This window comes from Cinclus cinclus, chromosome 6, assembly GCF_963662255.1.
Source record: "Cinclus cinclus chromosome 6, bCinCin1.1, whole genome shotgun sequence".
NCBI classification, from domain to species: domain Eukaryota; kingdom Metazoa; phylum Chordata; class Aves; order Passeriformes; family Cinclidae; genus Cinclus; species Cinclus cinclus.
This window is the reverse complement of record NC_085051.1, coordinates 47,360,535-47,382,399: the sequence shown is the minus strand read 5'-3', so window position 1 is coordinate 47,382,399 and position 21,865 is coordinate 47,360,535. Positions and strand designations below refer to the sequence as shown.

Below are 21,865 nucleotides of genomic sequence, written 5' to 3'. Positions count from 1 at the left end.
AATTGAATATAAAGTATTTCATATAAGATATTTTGCTCAATCTTAATTTCCAAAGAAGTTAAGAAAGGCAACAGGTTCTCAGAGGTCTTCAGTGTTTTGCCAAAGTTCTCATGTTCCTAAAAATACTGGCCCTCTTGGCAAGCATGAGACATCTTGACCAGTCTGAAACTCCCCTGCATCTTGGTTCTGTGCTATTTAATAGGTAGGAACTATTGCCAGTCCTTTGATTTGAACGTAGATATGAGCTCTGAGCCTTGCCAGTAGTTGGAGCACAGGAATTGTGTCCTGGCAATTTTCTGCTCTTCTTAGTCTTGTAATTAAGCAAAAGTATTGATTGGTTTGCCAGTGCCTTTTTACTAGAATGGGCAGATGGGGCCCAGTTAGTGTGAGGAGGTTAAAGCCTGTCCCAGGCTCTAACTTGTACAGGAATCCCTCCTGAAGCGTAGTGGGGGCACAGGCAGGGCTGGGGGCAGAGCTGGGCAGCATCGCCTCCCTGGTCCTTGGGCCGAGCTCAGAACAGGGGGAGCTTCACAGCTCGGCTGCTCCCTTCTGTCCCTGCCTTCTCCTTGGGCCCACTGCCTGAGGACTGTGTTTGTACAAACCTGCTGGCAGCGAGTGCTAGTGCTCTTTCTGCAGCACTGCTGTAAAATGAGTTCAGCTGAAGCCTGCTCTAACTTGAGGCCAGGTTCTGCAAGTGGTTAGGTTTCTTTACGCATTTTCCAGTTTCAGTCTGAATTAGAAATCTTGCAACTGAGGGAGTTGTATTTTTTTTATATACATCTCTCTTCCATATGTTTCATATAAATAGTAGTTAAAAAAAAAAACAACAAACAAACCAGAGTTTGAAAAGACGTTATTTTTTAACAAAAACTTTATATCATTTTTATGCCTACTAGTTTGGAGAACTGCTTCGGACTTCTTAGGTCCTCTTCTCTAAGTATTAGCAAAATGCTGGCTGTAACTAAACATCTGGCTGCTGAACCAGGATTTTTCAGAAGAATTTAAGTGTGTGGAGGGTCTACCATAGAAGACTTAGTTACAAGCCTTGAAGACTGGTTAGAATGGGTTCCTTCCCTCCCCTCTCATTACAGGAGCTCCATTGCAGGGGGGAATATTTTGCCCTACATATATTCCTTTACCAGTGTAACCGTTGTGAAACTGGGACCAGTTGTAATTGTGTGGTTTTGGGTTTTTCTCCTTCTCTGTAACGCAAGTATCTTCTCACACTATTCTTGCTGTATGATCTGTTTAATTTTTATGAGCTTTCATTATGGACATCTGGTCATGGTAATACATAGCACTTGTAAAGCTGGTAAAGGACTTCATGCCAGGACGTAAACACTCAGAAATCTGGATTTGTCTTCTCTATTTATATGCACATTTTCCTTAGGACAGAAGCACCACAGAGAAATATCATTCATCATCAAACAGCAGTAAGAAGTGGCATGAGAAAGTTTTGCAATGGGATAAATACCCAAAATTATACATGAGTTTCTTTTGGAATAGTTTTTTTAAAAATTATTTCAATATGACTGCATAGAACAACATAATTTTAACAGGTTTTCGTTGGCTTACAGTTCCTGTAACTTTCGTAAAATGCTCTTTCTCTAGTTACATACTGGTGTTATGGTCTTGTGATTATAGAACTGTGTTAGAAGTATGAAGTGTATGCCAAGAAAATCAATGAATTCCTGGCCTGTGCAATTCATGAGGGAACATTCAGTTGTTATTTAAGATATCCTGCCCCCACCTCAAATCGTGGAATTCCTGCATCATAAGGGGTTTACAAAGAAAGCTACATTTGTGGCTCATTCTAGCAGAAGCTGGAGAAGTGGTGTATATTTTTATCATTTGTATGATCTGTGTTATCCTGTGTGGTTTAATGATGCTCTATAGAACATGTGTAAGTTGAACAGATCTTGGCAGAATGCTTCTTGAAAAAAAAAAAAAAAAAAAGCCAAGGCAGCCTGATGTTAGATTTTTCCTTCAGGATAAATCTAACCATTGCAATCAAACTTACTGTCTCACAGTTGAAAAAAAAGGACTCTCTTACCCCCACCCCGTTCTCTGTCATCCCTCCAGTTCCCAATCTCCTGGTTGTGAAAGAGATGATCAGGCGGCTGCAGGAGCTGCGCCACACGGAGCAGGTGCAGAGAGCCTACGCGCTGAACTGTGGGGAAGGCGCCACCGTCAGCTACGAGATCCAGATCCGTGTGCTGCGGGAATTCGGCCTTTCCGATGCTGCTGCTGAGCTCCTGCAGGTATGAAAAATGGCTGTGTAAGGCCATGAAGGGACTTGATTATGTACTCTGCAGTAGGAGCACTTGCTGTGTATACATGCAGGTGCACAAGTGCTTTGAAATGCCTGCGTGACTGTCCAGGTTGCATTTGATGTATGTGATTTTTATAAAGCTCGAAGTACAATGTATAAATAGTTTTCTCAAGAGTCGTTGTCATTCAGGAGGCCCTTATTGACACAGATTTTGGGGATAAAATAAAACTGCTAAAGAGAGAGTTGATGAGAACAATAGAACCATAACTTGAAACCTAGATTATTATTTATTCTTAGAAGAGAAAAAGTGGTAACTTACGCTATAAGTCTGCATAGTACTTTCAGTACTGGGAAACTGAAAATACCTTTTCTGTTTATACACTCATGCTAAAGCAAACACATTTGTCAGCCAACTTACAGTGCATCTGATGGTTCTTGTCTTTATTTTACAAAATCCCCAATCTATTTTGTGTTGTAGCTGTAGTCACCTTGATGTTGGTGAGCTTGTATGTAGCACAGCCAGGCAGTTACGGTATTAGCATGTTTCTGAAAGTGTTAGTTCAGATTTTTCTAGATAGCTTCTTACTTTGTCTTGTTACATGCCGGGTTTCTCACCTTTGCAGAATCCTCACAAATTCTTTCCTGATGAGCGATTCGGGGATGAAAGCCCACTGCTGACAGTGAGACAGTCTGGACGATGTCGTGTCAACAGCACTCCCACTGCAGAAACCATGTTTACAGAACTGGACTCTTTCGTGGCCTTTCATCCACCATTGCCCCCTCCTCCACCTCCATACCACCCACCAGCAACTCCTCTTCATAACCAGTTCAAAGTGGGCTGGAAACAAAGGGTGCCAAGTCAACATCCCTCCCGTTCCTTTTCTTACCCGTGTAACCACTCGCTGTTCCACTCGCGGACCGCCCCCAAAGCTGCAGCTGCGCCGCCCGTTTACCTGCCCGGAGCCAAGGCAGCGCCTCCCGACTGCACCAACACCGCCGCTCTGGGCCGCCAGACGGTGGCGGCAGCGGCGGCAGTGATGGCAGCTGAGAAACAAGTAGTAAGTGTTGTGGTTTCTCCTCTTTCGCCTGCTTCTGGCTGCTCAAAGTACCTCATCGTAGGAGCTGGAGAGAATTCTTATGATTAAGTAATTTGGGTTTGTTAAATAAAAAGAGCATCTTTGTTGGTTAGGTTTTTCTCCCAAACTCTCTGTCAGCATTCTCTATCCTGAAGGCATGCCCTAATCCCTGGCAGAATGAACATTCCAAGGCCAGGAGCATTATTGGAGGGACAAATTTCACTTGGGAATCTTAGAATCACAGAATATCCCGGGTCGGAAGGGACCCACTGGATCTGTTCCAGTGCCCAACCACCCTCTGGGTGAAGAACCTTTCTTCTAATATCCAGTCTAAACCTCCCCTGACACAACTTCAGGCCATTCCCTCAGTCCCTGTCACTGGTCACAAGAGACAGAGATCAGTGTCTGCCCCTCCTCTTGACCTCACAGGAAGTTGTAACTGCACTGAGGTCTCCCCTCAGTCTCCTCCAGGCTGAACACACCAAGTGCCCTCAGCTGCCCCTTGTGTGACAAACGTAGTTTGCTTTACACTCAAAGAAAGCATAAGCCAACTTCAGTAGTGGACTGCACACTGTAATTCACAGGTAGAAGCAGTGGGGATATTTTAGTTATTTACAGGTAAGTAGTCTGAAGTAAACAGGTTGCCTGTGTACATGTGTGAAGAGTATGAAGGCTTTACAGCTGAGAAGTATTTGAAAAGGAATTGGCAAGCAGAAATTGGTAATTGCTAATACAAAGGGTTTGTTACAGCATTTAAAAGCAGTCATGATATGTGCTGAACTACAATGTGATGCACTAAAAACAATGAACTATAAGATATCCAGTAAAGACATAGCTTTGTGAAATACAGGAAGTGCTAATTGAAGCATTTGGTAATTTATTTCTGCAGTGAAAGAACTGTGAGTGCATAGCTGTGGCACATTAGATGCAGATTTGATCCTCGAGTTCTGATTGAGAAAGTGGATTTTATTTTATTCCCATTAGCAATTGTCTTAAGTATATTGCACTTCTTTTTCTATTTTTGAATAAAATATATAACTTCATATTAGAAATGTGTGCCATTGTTTGGTCAAAGCTGGGATTCATAGCATGTCGCTCTCCTTTGATCAATACTGACTTCCCTAAGGAAACTGTATAGCAACGCTTTTCATATCAGAAATATTTCTGCTAGAACATATCCATAAGTAATGCAAGAGGGAGCATAGGCTTAATATAGGTGATATTTTTATTCTGTATTCTTTCTGCAATTTGTGAATTACTATTAATCAATTATTACTAAAGTTGCTTTCATGAGAAATGATAAATGTAAGTAGAAGTTCTCACTCTTCTGTCTGGAAGGCTATAATATGAGCAGTTCTGCACTGAGGTAAGCATGGAGTAGGTGAGAAGAATGGCACAGAACAGCTTCCATGTACTCTGTGGATCTAGTGTGCCCTGTTACTGATGCTCCCCCAAGCGCTGCAGCTTTCCTGCATGCACACGTGTCTGCAGTTTACTTACTTTAAAATGGGGAATGCAAGAAGAAGGGTTGTGCCTATAGTGATGACTCGTGTGTGTCGTGGCTTCCCTGCTCTGGAACTGTGTGCTGTGACAAACCATTTGTTAGGCTCTGCACCAAGTACCTTGTTTGGTTTTGATAATTGTAAGTGGCTTAAAGCAGGCCTGCCTTTAAGAAGTTCAGCAATACAGTGTCCTTTACTGCATGTTCAAGAGGAGCTGTGATTGTGACACAACAGCTTCATGAAGGAACGAGGCAGGAAGGTGAAGGTTGGTGGATAGATGTGTTCTTTAAACAGTGCAGGAAACTTGCAGGCTGAAGTTGGCAAGACCAAAGTAGATAAAGAAAATGCCATTTTGAATTACAAAAACCACCCTAAATACAGTTTGTGTTTAGCTCTTGTCTTTGTTTCCATTGACCAATTTCTTTTCTTTTCCAGTGTACTCAGCCGTTGCTAAATGAACTGATGCCAGACATCGCAATGGGTGTGTCAGCAATGTCTTTGAAAGACAGAAGATTACCAGAGCTCACGGTGGACACAGAGCTAAGCCAGGTGGTTACAGAGGTAGGGCCCGGCCCACCCCAGCACATTTCATGTATTCAGAACAGACACTTGCCTACTTCTCGGAAAAAACATGCAATAGAGCAAAAAATAGATGCTCGAGAAAATCCACAGGAATATCCTGACTTCTATGACTTCTCTAATGCTGCATGCAGACCCTCTACTCCAGCACCCAACAGGCACAGTCCTTCACCTTCACAAGGCATTTATTTTGGCCCAGATTTGTACAGCCACAATAAGGCATCACCAAGTGGCTTAAAGTCAGCCTATCTACCTTCCCAGATATCTCCTAAAAAGCAAGAGGATTCTAGGAGGGAATACCTGCTCTCGCAAGATGGGCATCAACACAGGCAAAAGAATGAGCCAATACACCTCGATGTCTTAGAACAACCTCCCCAGAGACTGGACTTGGCACTGGCTACCCAGGAAAATGCTGGGAGTGGCCCTGTTCACGTCAGGGGAAGAGCAAAAATGGAAACAGATTTAACCTTTGGGCTAACCTCCACCAGACCTTCGCTTTCTGCGTACAGCTCTGACGTGCCCGAAGAGAGACCCAGTAGGAGACTGGCAGATGATGAGCCATTGGAACATGGAGCACAGAGAAATGCAGATTTGGAAAGGGAAGATGGAGTAAGCAGAGGAAGGAGGTCTCCGAACAAACCAGACTTCCTGTACAAAAAATCTGCCCTATGAAAGCAACCTCCACTATTTCTCTGTGCCTAAGAGTTGTCAACATCCCATTCCTCGCAACTTCTGGCCTGACTTCTGTCAGAGAAATTCTTTCATGCCAGCAGAAAAATTCAGCTTCGCTCACTTCTTCTGTACATACATTGCTTTATTAGACACAGCATGTTATCAGTTTGGTTTTAATGCTGCTTCTGGGTTTATTTTGTTGCTATTTTTTTGGAGCAGATTTAATTAAGCCTTTTAAAAAAACAGAAACTGGTACCTTTTTTCTACAACATGGTAGCCTTTTGCACCTGTACATCTATTTTAGTGTATTAGTTTTGTACTAATATGTTAAACTTTAATGTCACATTTAAAGGACTGTATTTTCATACTTTTGCATTTACCCTTTCACATGCCGATTCCCTATGTGCATTGGGTTGCACATGATGAAATGTATTTTCTTATGAGATAATAACAATGTGTTTATTTTTTAATTATAGGAATTCCAAAGAACAGCACATCAAAAAAACTACATTTTTAGTTGGAATTTTTTCGTTTGTTTGTTTAGATTGAAATCTTCCTGATTTTTACGACTATGGCAAGAATCCAATCTAATATTTTGTTTGAAAAGTTCTGGCAGCTGGTTTTATCTTTATATAGATAGCAAACCCACTTCAATAATTACATTTGGGGTTTTAAGAATTCAGAGGGATATTTAGGAATCCAAATTCCTGTGAAATTCACTTGAGTATGACAGTATGAGTCTGTTTACTTCTGTTTTGGCTGTGACCATGGAGGACTCCATGATCACCTAGAAGCAGGAAGCACTTCCTAGACAGACAAGAATTGCTGATTTGCCCATTTAGAAATAAACCTAGAAATACTGTAAAAATTACAGTAATTACTTGTTCTTCCAGCTGCTCACGCGTGGGTAAGCGAAGACCAGGTGAGGGGATTCCTGCTGGCTCGTGGAGTGTCAGGAAGACCAGGCCCGGAACCTTGGCTGTTGCCTGAACACGTGGGAGGGTTCCCTCCCCAGCAGTGCTGGGGTGACAGCCCATGGCCTTGCTTTCTGCTGCCTGTGCTTACAAAAGGGCTTCACTCTCAGTGACGTCTTTCAGTGTTCCTTACATGGCCTCACGTGGTGCTGGCCCCACAGGTGCAGCTGTTCTGTGAGCAGAATCTAAGTGAAGAGTCACTGCTTCAGCATCGCCACACGTGTGAAGCTTTGGCACTTTTAAATTACACCTCCATTGCCTGATTTGCTTTTGGAAAGCACAGAAATGAGATTCCCCTGTTAACAGGATTTGAGGAGGGAAGGATGCTGATCTGGGCTGCTTCCTCTCACTGGGGTGGGGTTCAGCAGAGCACGGGAAGGGTTACAGTTATGAAGTACATTCTTAATACTGTGCAGTTTTAACAACAACTTCATTGCATTCAGGATACAGATCTGATGCCACTGCAGAGTAGTGATTGCTGGTGAAGTCCTGTTTTGGGGGGTTTAAATGCAGGTTCTCTAATGAGTTTCCCTGTAGCAGAAAACTAGTCCCAGGTGTGACGTAAGGACTGCTTTAAGGTTAGATTGAATTGTTTCCTGCAGCTCAAAGTGCTTGATACTGTTTAACAGAAATCTTGCTGCAACTTTTCTTTTGGTTTTAGTTGATGGCAGATTCTTACCTAATGTGTTTCATTAAAGTATGAAGGGCCTGGTAACAACACGGTGTTACTGAAATATATTGAATACTGCATTTCCAAATTACCAAATAGCTTCTCGATAAATGAAGATATGGGTCTTCAAACCAGTAAAGTCTGTGTCTCCTGCAGACACATCTATATAGACCTGCTTCCATGGTAGTTCTGCAGGTGCTCCTTTTGAGATGCAGCCATGGAAAGCATGGTGTAGGACTGGAGCAGAAACTTGCCTAAACTCTGCAGGTGATGTGTCTTGTGGGTGAGGGGAGATTTTTTTCTTTTCCTCTGTCAGCATTTTTTATCTTGTTTTTTTGCCCAGTCAAGGCACTGGGTGGTCCTGGCTTCATCACCCATCTGTGGGATTTTCTTGGGACTCTGGTGTAGAACATTGTTAAATACAGGAAGGTGTCAGTGGGGGGATGGTGCTGCTGCAGGTTAAGGGGCTGAGGCTGTTGGGCTGAAGATGTGAGCACAGTGCTGTCTGACTGCACACACGAGTCTCATCCTTACCAGCATGAGACCAGCTCATTGGAACCAGTAACTTTCAGCATGCACAAGAACCCTGAAACTCCCTGGACTTGAAGGGAGTGTGTTGGCAGCTTAACTACTAAAAAATTACAGCTGTCCTCAGAAAACTTACTATTCTCAATATTTTTGCCTAAAACTGATAGATATACTTCAGGAAAACTATTTTGATTATTATAGTTTGATGTGGCACTGTGTACTTGGGCAGAGGTGGGACTGAGATCTACAGATAGAACTCTAAAGCTTGAAATTTAGGGGGGGGGAGGGAGGGGTGTGGCTGATGAAGATGAGAAGTTTTGAGGTTTGAGGGAAATCATGAAATGCTTTGGCTTTGGAATAAGCTGGTGAGAAATGCCTCTGGGGAGGACATGTCTGCATTTTATAATACAAAAATGTTTCTGAAGTCTCAGGAACTGAGCAGTATTTTAAAAAGAATGAATAAAGTGTTTAAAAGTAGATGCAGAATGAAAGACAAGTCCTTCTGAGGCCACAAAGACAATCAGGCCACGTAGACAATCTGTGTTTTCACTTGTGTATTTTGAACTGGGAAGAAGATGGCAGCTGGTTTGAAGTGGAAAAGAAGGATTTCTTGAATTACTGGAAGTTTATTGTTGTACTCCAGAGCAGGATTTCCTACTTAGGATGTGCAGAGGGGCAAGACCATTTTTCCTGGCAGCATTTTTCAGAAGCCAGTGTTCATCCTACATCTCACTCGCACATCAAGTGTACCTGTGCTACCTGCTACTCCTTTTTCTCTGTCTACTTAAACTTTGGTGCAGAAGCTCCTTGTTTACATGAAGCACTTTCTGATTAGGCTGGAAATTGACACCTTTTCCTCCTATAAATTAGGTGGAGATGACAGATTATTGACTATTTTGCTTGAGGATAAAGGTATAAACATTGCTTTTTTTGAATGAGGGACACTCATGCTCCTTGTTCTGTTAAAGAGAGAGCTCAGATTTGCATTTAATGAGCAACATGCAAAAAGGTCTTATTCCCTTTTCCCCAAACCCAACTCCTCTTTTCCTTAATATATGGATGAATAACTTAATTCCTAAAACACATTCTTCCTTTGAAATGCTTTGTCGTTCCACAGAATTATTGTAGTTGTGTACTAGTAACTGCTGTGTTGATTGGCAGTTTCATGTTGTATTTTCCTGTTCTTAAGGATTCTCACTTAGGAAGATTAAGGCTGTGGCCACCTGTACTTGTAAGCCTTGGGTTTTGGTCCTGGAATGTCCCAAATGTATGTCTTTAGGGGTTTCTTTGGTTTGGGAAAGGGGGGCCTGGGGGGATTGGGTTTTTGTGGGGGTTTTTGGGTTGGTTGTTTTGGTTGGTTTTCTGGGTTTTTTTTTTTTTTTGTTTGTTTGTTTGTTTGTTTTGTTTTGTTTTTTGAAAGAACACTAATGCTGTTTGAGGCACTGTTCTAATAATTCTATACTTCTATGGTAGAGGTGGTGCTGAGCCCTGCTGGATGCAGGGAACAGCTTAGAGGAAGACTTGTAAAACCACGTTTGGGGTTTCTGTAATTACCTGTACTGCCAGAAGGCAGCCCTGCCCTCGGCAGTGTTAAGAATTTGTTTCTTGTCCTTGTGTTGTTACTGGTATAAAGTCAAGTGCCTTCAATGCTAAAGGCTCAGAAAACTTTCTTAAACTGACTTCATGTCCTATGCAAGTGTTTTTTCTACAACCTGCATAACCAGTACTTTGTAAAACTTGTTTACGCTTCAATTGTACATAGTGTTTTTTTAAAAAAATAGTATTTTTATTTAGGTACCTCCAAACTTGAATTCTAGTCTTGTGTGATGCATTGTAAAACAATACATTTCTCTTTTGAGTATCATTACAGTTGTAAAAAGGTTTTCACTGGTTCTATTTTTCTACTGTTGCTGAGAAGCATGTAACACTGACTTTATCCTACGTATAGTTGGCATTTCAAATAAATGGCTTGTATAGAATGTAGTTGTGTGGCTGCTTCCCTTGAGCTGCTGCTGCCTGGCTGCACCCACCACCCTGCCCTGCTCTCACTCCAGATTGCAGGGGCCGGGGGAAGGAACTCGGCAATACAAACAGAAAGGTGTCCTTCAAGTGTAATGGCTTTTTGGAAAAAATGTGCACAGTAATGCTGTGAACACCAAAGACGTGATATAAACCAGTGTAGAAGAGGGATTTGAATTTAGTTACTCTGATCAGGCAGTTAATAATTCAGTGAAGTAGTTCTGTGAGTTCTGGCTAGAGCCTCGCTGAGGCCAAGTCTTGTGAAAGGCAATAGGGCTGCTCAGAGCTGGGCCTTGGGGTGCAGCCCTGGGTACAAGGAAGCGTGTGTTCATTTTCTCATCAGAACAGCTGGACAGATGTGTTCAGTACCCAGCATTCCCAGGCTGCAGTTTTTCTGCTATTCCAGTTGACTCTTCATTACATCTGTGTCTCAGAAACAGGTGCCTCACTGCTTCAGAGCAATGACTAAAGTTCAGAAGTGCCTGGTCTCACTCTGATATACAAGAGCAAAATACTGCGAGCCCCATCCTGACACAGAGTGCAGGTGGGTGAGGAGAGGGAGAACTGTGTGGTCCCACATGTTAATTACTGACACCTTCACTCCCACACCCAGGAAGATGAGTTCTAGGAGCTTCCTAAATTAGACAATTTTAACACTTACAGGCTTTCTGTCATTTTGCAACAGTGCTTCTAAGCTTGCTGACCTCAGAAGAGAGGATGCCTGATGTCACTTTGCTAAGGGGCAGCCTTCACCTGTGGAAAGGGGGACTGTTGGAGCTGGGTCTCTTGGGGCGGACCCCACTTTAGTACAGGCTGATGCCAGGAACGGACCGTACTCATGGTCAGTTCTGGCCCTGTGCTCTGCAACTGGAGCCACAGGAATTCTAGATTTGAACTCACTCCTTCACTCACTGCTGTATTTTCTCAAGCACAGAAAAGCTGGCGCTGGGGTATAAAGCATTTCTCTCATCACTGGGGCCTTTCACTGCTTTTTTATTTCCTGTGGAAGATAAAATTGCCTTTGGGTACCCTCTCCCCCACTCCTTCAGTGAATTACAGAAACCGCAACACCCAGGAAACATCACCCATCCTGCTCTAAATTGTACTTAGCAGCAGGCTGCAATCCCTTGTTTCACACCTGGATCAGGTATAAACAAAGGGCTAGGAATCCTGGGCTTGACTAGCCCCCACTATCTGCCTTGGCTTGGCTAAAAGGTCATCACTGGGCTCCCTGTGTCTGCCTAGATTGTGGATGGAAACAAAACACTACAGCAGCACTGAGAGAAAACAAGACAGCACGCAGAGAACAATTCTTTTAATATTGTAGTTAGATGCGCAGTTACAGCTCCCATAACAGTTGCTACCAAAAAAAAAAAAAAAAAGAGCATGTACAATACCCAGACTTAAATTTAAAACCAACTCGGAAAAGGCCCTGGGGGTTGATGACACACGGAGCATGAGTCAGCAGTGCCCTGGAAGCAGGGCCACCCTTGTCTTGGGGTGCATCAGGCACAGCCCCACCAGCCAGGCAAGGGAGGGGATTGTCCCGTTCTGCTCTGCACTGGGGTGGCCTCACCTCCCGTCCTGGGGGCAGTTTTGGGCACCACAATATAAAATACATACAAACCCATTAGAGAGTGTCCAAAGAAGGGCAAGGATGTTGAAGGGCCTTGAGGGGAAGCCATGTGAGGAGGGGCTGAGGTCTCTTGCTCAGCCTGGAGGAGACTGAGAGGAGACCTCACTGCAGTTACAGCTTCCTGTGAGAGCAAGAGGAGGAGCAGACACTGATCTCTGCTCTGTGGTGACAGTGACAGGACTGAGGGAACGGCCTGAAGTCGTGTCAGGGGCAGTTTAGGTTGGGTATCAGGGAGAGGTTCTTCACCCAGAGGGTGGCTGGGCACTGGAACAGGCGCCCCAGGGAAGGGTCACAGCACCAGCCTGCCAGAGTTCAAGTGTTTGGACAACACTTTCAGGCACATGGTGTGACTCTTGGGGTGTCCTGCGCAGGGCCAGGAGTTGGATGTGATGACCGTGATGAGTACCTTCCAACTCAGCATATCCTATGTTCTATGAAAGTGCTCAGCTGAGCATCTATGCTAAACTACTGTTTGTAAATAAAGTGGTCACAAACAGTCAACAGCGAGAATGATAAAAGTCTACCTTTGCTTTTCAAAAACCATTAACATGGAAGCAGAATAGTACCCCATACTATACAAATCCTCAAAAACTAGAACTTTAACATATGTTTTGGGGTCTAACTACATTAGACTCCAACCTTACAAAATCTTAGTTTTTTAACTGTAGCTAAGTATAGTCTTAAAAGTCACTGAAACATCTCCTGTCCCATGATTATCACAGTGGTTATAAAAAGAACATTCCATACTGTAGCAAAATACCAGGATGCTGCACTGTTTTCAGCAACATTTATAAAGTAGAAGAATTTGCTGTAGGCTATTTTTAAATTCAAAGCATATAACAAACCCCCCCACGCTTAGTTTGCAATTTAGTACCTCCTCCTAGCTATTGTTTATGTTTTGAGGAGTGAATTAAGATCATCTGACATTTTTTTTTACCACGGAAACCACCCTGTGCAATACCAGAAATAAGTTTTTTAAATGTATAAAACCAGATGGAACACTGTTGCATCAAACCTAAGCTCCGCTTTGCCATTTGTGAGCAGCCCGAGGAGGGGACAGGCAGCAGCAGGCAGCAGCGCTGGGCTCAGCCACAGCCAGGCCCGCCCCAGGAGCCGCTACAGGGCAGGAACAGGCACCTCCTTGGTGCTGGGGCCCTCACCCGAATGGCTGCAGCCCGAAGGGAGGAAACGGAGCTGTTCCGGCAGGAAAGCCGGGAGCGCGCTCCCAGCTGCCCAGGGCAGGGCAGGGCAGGGCAGGGCAGGGCAGGGCCCGGGCGGGTTTATCACGGCCACGGCCCCAGGCCCTGGCAGCAAGCAGGAGGGGCCAACACAGGTAAGCAGCAGGACGCACTGCTCCGGCAACAGCCCCCGTCCCCTGGAGACAAGGCCGGCTTTCACGGGAATGCAAAGTGATAGGTACTGAAATACCCCTAAGCGCAATGTAAGGATTTGTCAAGGACATGTTTTAGGTGCTACAAATGAAGGAAGAGTAAGACAAAATTATGTTTCTTGGATAGCTGGATTTTGATGAGAAGCCAAAAACTGAAGATGCCTTTTCTGTTTGCCAGTGAACGCTTTTTTTTGCCAGTTGTCCTTTCAGACCCAAACCCTCTCAGTCTAACTACAGTAGTACTGCATCCTGTTAGTCCGTCGCCTTTTCCGAGACTGAAACTCTTCAAAGAAGTGCTGAATGTCTTCTCTTTTAACCACCTAGGAGAAGCAGTACAAAACCCAAGTTGTGGTGCAAGAGCTTAATTAAAGGATCCTGTTTTATCTCCACACATAATATGCACAGAAAAGCAAATACCCTGAAATTTCTGCGGTACAGCTTTCCTGTTGCACCCCAAGGAGTGGATTAATGCCCAAATTCTATTGTAGCTAATACAAACAGGGAAACGAGTTCCCCAAAGGCAGAACAAACACATGGAGCAAAGCTCCCAATGGTATTTTAATGACTTTGACCTCTGATGCTTTTACCATCAGAAAATTTAACACAAAGCAAGATTTTCACTAGCTTACTTTAGGGTCATTCCAATATAATTAAGAATGGCAATATATCAAGTCATCCAACAAAATGCAAGTGTTACTTAATAACAGCATGCAAATTCCTGCAGGAAAACAACTGACAAGACTGACAATCATAATCAGTCCTTACTCTTCCAAGGGTTTAGCTTCACTCTAAGAAAAACCAGAAAAGTTAAGAGCTTTTCTTCCTGAACATCTTAGCCAGAGCAACAGAAGTTTCATTCAAATATAAGAACTGCTCTCAGTACCTTGCAGACAGATTTCTGTAAAGTTCCCATTATCTCTCAATAATTTCATTAAGGAACTGTTAAACTCAAATGAAGTAAGAGATTTCTGATTTCTACTGCACTACCAGTAACTCCAAGAGACAAGAAAAAACATTACAACAGAACACCATGGTATTCACCACCCAGCCCTCAACAGTTCTTTAAAACACATTTTCTGGCAAACAAATTTTGGAAGTTGCACCTTACCGTTCCCTCATCTGCAAACCTCCTGAGATAGTCAGTCAGCTCTGTCTTTAAATCATTGTATTCTGGATGGCAAAGCAGAGGCAAAGAAAACAAAAACAGTAAGATACCCACTTTTAGTTTAACACTGGCTCAAGAACACAACTTACTCTACTTCCTCTAGTCATTTGTTAGGTTTACTTCAGACAAATTTAGGTTTGAATTAGATTATTATTATTATTATTAATAATAATAATAATAATAATGTAAACATGAGAAGCCTAAGAAGCCTAATAATTTATCAGACTAACCTATGTAGTCTGAGTGTCTGTTCAGGTTGATTTCAGAGAAAGGTATAGAGATCAGTGAGTGAATCAGTACCATTAACTAAAAGATTGCCCCTGCCACCTTCCCCCTGCAAAAGCACGTGTGGGTCATGGTGGAAAGGCCCAGCCTGTAACTCAGGACTGGGACACTGTCCTCACCAGAGTGCAGAGCCCTGGCTGGAAGAGAGAAACACAGCTCCATGTATGAAACACCTCAGCACTGCCTATGATCTGCAGCAGAGCTACAGGGGATGCCTGGCTGGCACTCCCCAGCCAACAGAATATTGCCAAACAATGGAACAGGGTAAGATAAATCAGCCAGACAGCAGAAGTTCAAATTAATGTTAAAATATTCATGTTACAACAAATCACTATCATTACAGTATCTAAGATGTTAAACGGGGCAAAAGTTCACACACCATCTAGTGTCTCACTGTAAATTAAAGTTGTAGCAATGGGCCAGAGAGGTCCAGTTCTGACTGAGGTGTGCAACCTGTCACACAGTTGTCTGCATGTTCCTTATAAAACAGCTTGACACTACACTACAAGGCCTGGTATCAATCACTTGTGGCAAATTGTTCTGTTAAAGTCTGTTAAGGCAGATTCTAAAAAATGAAGTTGTATTTACCACAGATGAGTTCCACTTGCTGGACTCTGTTCATACTGTTAAGGGTGTCCATTAAAGGATCTCTCCTCTCTGTCTCTTGGTCACTGGTGCCCTTATTTTCATAAGCCAAAACAGTGTCACATTCGTCTGTCAGGAACTGGACTTCAAGCTCTGAATACATTTTCTGGAGAATAAAGTAAAAAATACTTTTATGTGACAAAACTTCTCAGATGGAGGTGCTCTCCCCTGATCCTTGTTGTGTTCAGTATGACAAATAACAATAAAAATAATAAGGTGAATCTGTATCCAGTATTACAGGATCTCCTCATAACAACTTCCAAGCAAAACTGGATTTAAGCAGCAAAGAAAATACAAACATTTCTAAGTCCTTTCATGCTATATTAATTTCACAGGATTCATTGTGAATCTTTATATTGAGTGAAGGGAGGTTTCAGCAGTAAGAACATTTACACAGATTTTACCTGAAGTTTCTCCTCAGTGATTGTCTGGGAGCTCTTCCCTGCCTCTCCCTTATCTGTGATGGCAATGAAGAGAATATACATACCAAACAGTCTTCACAAGTGCATAATTTGCTCCTCCAGTTCGACGGCCAAAAGGTGGCAGTATCTTTTTTTACAAATGGCTTGCTTTGGAGCTCTTTCAGCTTGCAGACTGGCTCCTCACTCTTAGCAACTACCTGAATTAAAATTAGAATGTTCAGTATTCTATAACCTCATTTCAAAGAGACCCTGTTCTTTCTGGCATGTCCTTTTCCTTAGGCAAGACTTTTCTTTTGTCTCAAACATATTTATTTTTATAAACAACCTATATTACCATTCACATGAGAATTCTGATGTGTTTTCAGCAATTTCCATGGAAAATTTCTGTAGAAATTTACTGCAATAGCTGTAAGTATTTAAGAACTCAGAGCTGGACCACTATGCAAGTTCAGCTACACCATATATTAGAACAAACAGAAGTCACATCATTGTACTGGCCAGGTGGCTAAGAAGGGACAGATGTAGCCCATCTGCAAACAGACATCACATCTCCTGACAACCCTGATCCACAGCCTAAGCTGTGCTCCACCACAGACTGCAGGTCTGAAGGGTCAGTGACTGAAGAGAAACATGAAGACTGAACACAGCACCCCTTCCCTGAGTCTGTACTGAGCAAGGTGGGCTTCACTTCAACTATCAGCAGCATGAAGATGTGTAGGTCAGAAAAGAAGGTACATTTTACCTCAGCACAGGCAGACCCAGAGCTAGTGGATGGTTCATTAAATTGTTCTGACTGCTTTTCCTCCTTTGTGTCATGGTGTTCTGCTCCACTTTCTTTTTTTATTTCTTTCTTCTGCTCTTCATTTTCCTCTACCTTCAGGACAAACCCTGCATCTTCAAGGGAGTTCACTTTGGTCAAAGGAGGAACTGGAAGATACATACCCACAAGTAAAAACAATGTGGCAGAAAAAGTACAGGTCGCTACAGATGTTCTCTCTGCTTCTCCTATTCTAAAACAGTTCTGCTTCCCAAAATTTAATCCTCAGGACAGGGGAGAGGGTATCACAATTCAAGAGTTCTTTACTAAGATGCTTGTCCTTCCTGACACCCTTTGCTAGCTATCACAGTTTCAGTAATTGAAACTTTCTGCTGACTACGTCAAAGTTTTTCATTTTCTCCAAACACACGTCAAAAACATCACCACAGATTAACAGCACTAATCTCTTGTTTATTTAAAACAAGTTTCTGTTTTGATGCCAATTCAAGTATGTGACCTGTGACAAAGCTGGTTAGAAGGAGGAAAACCAAAAACAGACAAATGCCCCCTTCTGTACTATTTGCATTAGAAGGCAAAGAACTCCAGGTAGCCATCCTTGAAAATACCATTGAAATTTTGGGCACCCAAGAAATCTATCAGCAGTTGATACAAGCAGTATTTTTAGGAGACTATGAGAAACTAGCTCTTTCCACAGAATCAAAGTCATCTTTTAAGTCCACAGAGCTGAGAGAGGCCTGGTATGACCATAGGGAACATGTCCAAAACACATCCCCAGTCCTACCCCAAGTAATGTTAAACACATACATTTCATTTCAAGTGAAATACTCATTTCTGTCATTCACTCTGCTGCTCACACCATCTGTAAGAACTGTTTGTCTCACAGCTTCCCTTAGGATGGCTCTTCAGTTCTTTGATCCAGTTTAGAAATTAAGTTCCTTGAGTCAAGTATTAAATCTTCATCCATTTTGTGCTAGACATCTTTGATAAAGTAACTAAAAGCACACAGCACAGAATTAAGATTTAAAAATGAAAACTGCTTTTTTTTCGCAAGTTACTGCCACCCCACACGTTCTACTGCAGAAGGTGACTGTCCAATATAATTAATCATTTTTCCAACCACTTAAAACCAGTATTATGTCATTAAACAACCATGTATGAGACATGTATGATCAAAAATACTGGCTCAGTCTCTTAACGTTCTTTACCTGCTAACTGTGATGCATAAGCCCATAGGAAATGGCAATGTTTCATGCAGGCCTGGCACACCATTTCATGGAAGTCTCCACTTTCAGGGGGAACTGCACCAAGATGCTGTCAGAAAGAAGCAAACACACAGTAGTGAAGCATCCATGTTGATCACTTACTCAACTTGAGAAGAATTAAGCCCCAAAGCTGTCCATAAATTGATAAGAACTATCTGGGCAATTAAAAGCACTTAGTAATTTTCTTCTGAAAAAACATTCCTGCAAAGCCCATAGTATGCAGCACAACACTCTGCATTCATACACTTAACACAAAAGAAGTTTATCTATGAGAACCCATAACTGAAGCCAATCTTTTTTTTTTTTTACTCTTTGATGCTGCAACTTCAAACACAGAATTTCACTTTGCCCTTCAAGGCACAAGAGGCTGAATCCTTAATGCTTATCCATTAAGTAGGGCACTTACTACAGTGCTTGGCTGCCTTCAAAAGACTGCCCCAACGTTTGAATTCGAGAATGACCAGCACAGTCTGTTCCTTGCTACTTAAAGGAATTAAGAGTTTAAAAGACATTCTTTTGAAGCAAGAACTATTCAGGTAGTTGATAATGATGTGCCTCAGTAAGAATCTTTTTCTCACCAACTATACCGATTTGAGTTTTCTAATTAAAGAGACAGTTATAAATTTATTACTTTATTCTGCAATGGAAACCTTCACAAAGGTAGGACTCTTCCCAGTATTTTTTAACATTTTTAACATTAATATTATTGAGTGGACAGCAGCGCAAGATTAGAATTTCAGCTCTCCTTTGCATAAGTTGAAAACAAATGCATTGGAAGTCATTGTAATAATCCCTTTTGAGAACAGCAGCAAACTTCCCAAGTAAGAACTACAATATAAACCTAACCAACACCAACTCGTTTCTGTGCAAATGGCAGTTCTGCTGTTTCTAGTTTTCTTACCCTTCCATGGAACCAGTCTTCACAAACTATGCACTGGATCATCTCATCTGGAATCTAGATGAACAATCATATTGTTAGCATTAATAGCAACCTCCAGAATCCTTCACAAGTCTCCAGCTGCAGTATCATGCAAATCCTGCTCAGTGAGTTGCATTTCCCTCTTCACCCCTCACAGGGAGCTGCTGTTAATAAGTAGTTAGAGCTTTGTTAATCAGTTTGCTTCCTTCAGGTTCAACTGCAAACCATCTCTCATATGACCGAGGCTGTGGAAATCCCACTGATTACTACAAAACCAGTCTTCCCACCAGGGCAAGACTTTCTCACAGAAAGCTGATAAAAGTTAATACACTACTGGTGTCCTTCTTCCTATAAGCAGAAATGCATGAACAGACAGCTCAGCAGAAGAAAGATACTGATATTCACACTGTCATCAGGTCTGTGAAAGATGCCAGAACCAAACTTAACCCGTCACAATACAGGACAGTATGAAGGACTTTGCTGTGAAACAACTAGTAAGGATTTCTTCAGAAATGTTTTTTGCTGTCACTGAACTTCAGAGAAGGGAGCTTATAAAATGTTTTGGTTTTTTTTTAATTTTAAAGACTTGTGCCTTCCCTGTTCTTTAAAACACCTGATTTCTGTGTCTACAAACAACAGCACACATGTGCAAATCCAGCGCTGTGTTTTAGAACTTCAGAGAGACAAAAAAGTGTTCTGACTACCATCAAGGACTGTAGCTAGTGCTACAAGACAGGACAGACTCTCCCCATCCCAGAAGCCTTGTCAGAGCATTGCTGCAAGCATGGGGAAGCAGGTTCTGGTCTCTCCTAAGACATCCAATGCATTTATTCTGTACTAGCCACATTTCTCAAGATGTTGATAACCCTGTCCCCTAGGGGAACTCTGCAACTTCAGGGAACTGCAGCACCATTTTGTCCAAATAATGTCTTGTCATCCTCATCTGTCTCCAATGCATAACCATACTTAACTGTTAAAAAAAAAATGAAATAATGACTTCATACAATCCATGACAACCAATATGGAACATAAGATTTCTTGAAGTGGGGTCTTCCTTGAAAAGCAGATCAGTGACCACCTTTACACAGTATCTAACATAAACCCCATCTACATATGATTACTTCTAAATTTTGTATTTCTTACCTCATCTTCAGGATCAGGGTAAGGTCTTTTACATGTACAGTACAATCCATAGAAATTGTCATTATATTTATTTCCTGAATTCACCCTGACCTTTTCCTAGGAGAAAAGGGGAAAAAGTCTCAATAGACAGCACAGTAAAAAAAGACAGTAAAAGCGCAGTTTCTGTTCCCCTTTAATTCCTAAAAGCATCATTATTATCATCAGCCTGAATATACAAAAATAAATATATTCTCCAGACACCTCTGGTTTAGACTGAGCAGTAGACATGCTCTAATGAGCATGCTAAATAGAATGCTAAAGCTCAAAAGTGAAGAAGAGAAATAGTCTGCTCACCTTTGTAACAAATAGCAACTATGGTGTCAGACAGATTGATTAATGGACAGATGCTGAAGCTCACTTAACCTGTACAACTGAATTTTCACTGAACTGAAGCAGAAGGAATAACCACGTGATCCATTTCTTTGACTCAATGAGAGAGAGAAATGGTAACATCTTAAAATTGTCACAGGGGTCTCTGTAGGGATCACTGCACCCTGACTTTGCTGACTAGCTCTGGATCCATTTCAATTCTCCCAGAACAAAATAGGCATACACAAAACCACTGTCTGTTTTGATGTTTGGCCTGTTAGTATCCTGGCAGCACCACTGCAAGCAAGCCAAGCAGCATCCTGTTGCTGCTTCCCAGAAGATTGCCAGCTACTTGACAAATTCAAAATGCCCAAGCATAAAGGCATCTTAATACAGTAAAAAAAAAAAAAACCATCAGTAAGCTCTGGTGACAAAATATTAGGGCACTAATGCCACCAAAAAGAAAGAAAGAAAGAATGGGAATGTCCCTCTGACAGCAGCACAGCCTTAAATTTTCTTAATGCAACTTCAAAACTGCACCCCAAAAGGTTATTCTGAAACAGCTAAGGCTAACTAGATGTATTAGTGGAGAAACACCACAACCTGCTTCTGGAAGAGCACTGATCATGGATGCAGAACTGCTGCACTCATGGACCAAACATTCCTCCTCCTCCCAGAATTTCCCTTTGGTCCCTCAACATTTTTTTACCTTACTGTAATATTCCCACCTTTTTTAACCTCCTGGGAAGACTGAAGGCATCGCATGGGTCAGCACTGGCTAAAGCAAGGCATCAACCTCCCAAAACTGTTATTTTGACTCCGAATGCCTGAAACCTGTCTGAACTTACCGGGAGTAACTTGCACTGCAGATTTTTGAACTTGCTATTTCCACAATCACAGCGGAAATTCCTGGAAGGAAAAGCGTAGCGTTTCAGGGTTTACATTAAGTGAGGACACGCTGGGTTTTGCATTCTTAACAATTCCCAGTAGTTTATCGGGAGCCACGGGAGCCCCCGCCCGTACCTCTTGGTGTAGAGCTCGAACAGGCGGTGGGTGCCGTGGCACTCGTAGCTGCAGGCCAGGCAGATCCCCGCGGGCTCGGCGCCGGGCGGCGTGCAGGTGCTGCAAGCGTAGAGCGCCTGTCGCTTCACCGCGCCCTGAAGGAGACACCGACCGGCCTCGCCATGAGGGGCGCCGGGGCAGGGGGGGCTGCCCCGCCCCGCGACCACGCCCACGGGCCCCGCCCCAACCCCGCCCCTCCGACTCGGGCCCAGGCCCCGCCCCCGGTCCCCGAAGCTCCCGGCCCCGCCCCCACCTGTGAGTAACTGCAGCGCTCGTGGTCGCTGCCCCCAAGCACGGCCCGCGCTTCCTTCTCCAGCTCCTCGTTCTCTGCCAGCACCTCCGCCAGGGACACCACGGGCTCCTCCGCGCCGCTCCCGCCGCTCCCCGGCTCGGCGCCCTCCGGAGCCGCCGCCTCCATCGCCGGGCCGCGAAGGCCGAGGAGCGCGAAGCGAGGCGGGAAACACGGGGCCGAGGAGGCGCCAGGGGGCGCCACAGCGGAAGCGGAATCGCGCGCGCGC

The 21,865-nt window shown here is 43.2% G+C and overlaps 2 protein-coding genes across 5 annotated transcripts in view; one reads left to right on the top strand and one right to left on the bottom strand.

The window, feature by feature from the left end:
- Positions 1 to 8,509, top strand: part of BTBD7 (BTB domain containing 7) — a 31,692-nt gene extending 23,183 nt beyond the window's left edge. For all 3 annotated transcript variants that reach the window (XM_062495509.1, XM_062495508.1, XM_062495507.1), the window contains 3 exons: positions 2,083 to 2,261; positions 2,896 to 3,330; positions 5,286 to 8,509. In XM_062495509.1, the coding sequence (XP_062351493.1) occupies positions 2,083 to 2,261; positions 2,896 to 3,330; positions 5,286 to 6,101 (1,430 nt within the window). In that variant the 3' untranslated portion in view covers positions 6,102 to 8,509. The remainder of the gene's footprint in view (positions 1 to 2,082; positions 2,262 to 2,895; positions 3,331 to 5,285) is intronic.
- A 2,688-nt stretch (positions 8,510 to 11,197) lies between these two features.
- On the bottom strand, positions 11,198 to 21,858 carry UBR7 (ubiquitin protein ligase E3 component n-recognin 7). Of its 2 annotated transcripts, XM_062495498.1 has the most exons (11): positions 21,601 to 21,858; positions 21,309 to 21,442; positions 21,134 to 21,194; positions 19,938 to 20,033; positions 18,777 to 18,830; positions 17,819 to 17,924; positions 16,578 to 16,762; positions 15,901 to 16,032; positions 15,357 to 15,519; positions 14,427 to 14,488; positions 11,198 to 13,638 (listed from the first exon to the last, which is right to left on the bottom strand). In XM_062495498.1, exons 1-11 carry the CDS (start codon positions 21,763 to 21,765, stop codon positions 13,546 to 13,548), a joined length of 1,251 nt encoding a protein of 416 aa, XP_062351482.1. In that variant the 5' UTR covers positions 21,766 to 21,858; the 3' UTR covers positions 11,198 to 13,545. The 2 variants fall into 2 exon arrangements, with proteins under 2 accessions (XP_062351482.1, XP_062351483.1); XM_062495499.1 differs by lacking the exon at positions 19,938 to 20,033.
- Positions 21,859 to 21,865: the final 7 nt, after the last annotated feature.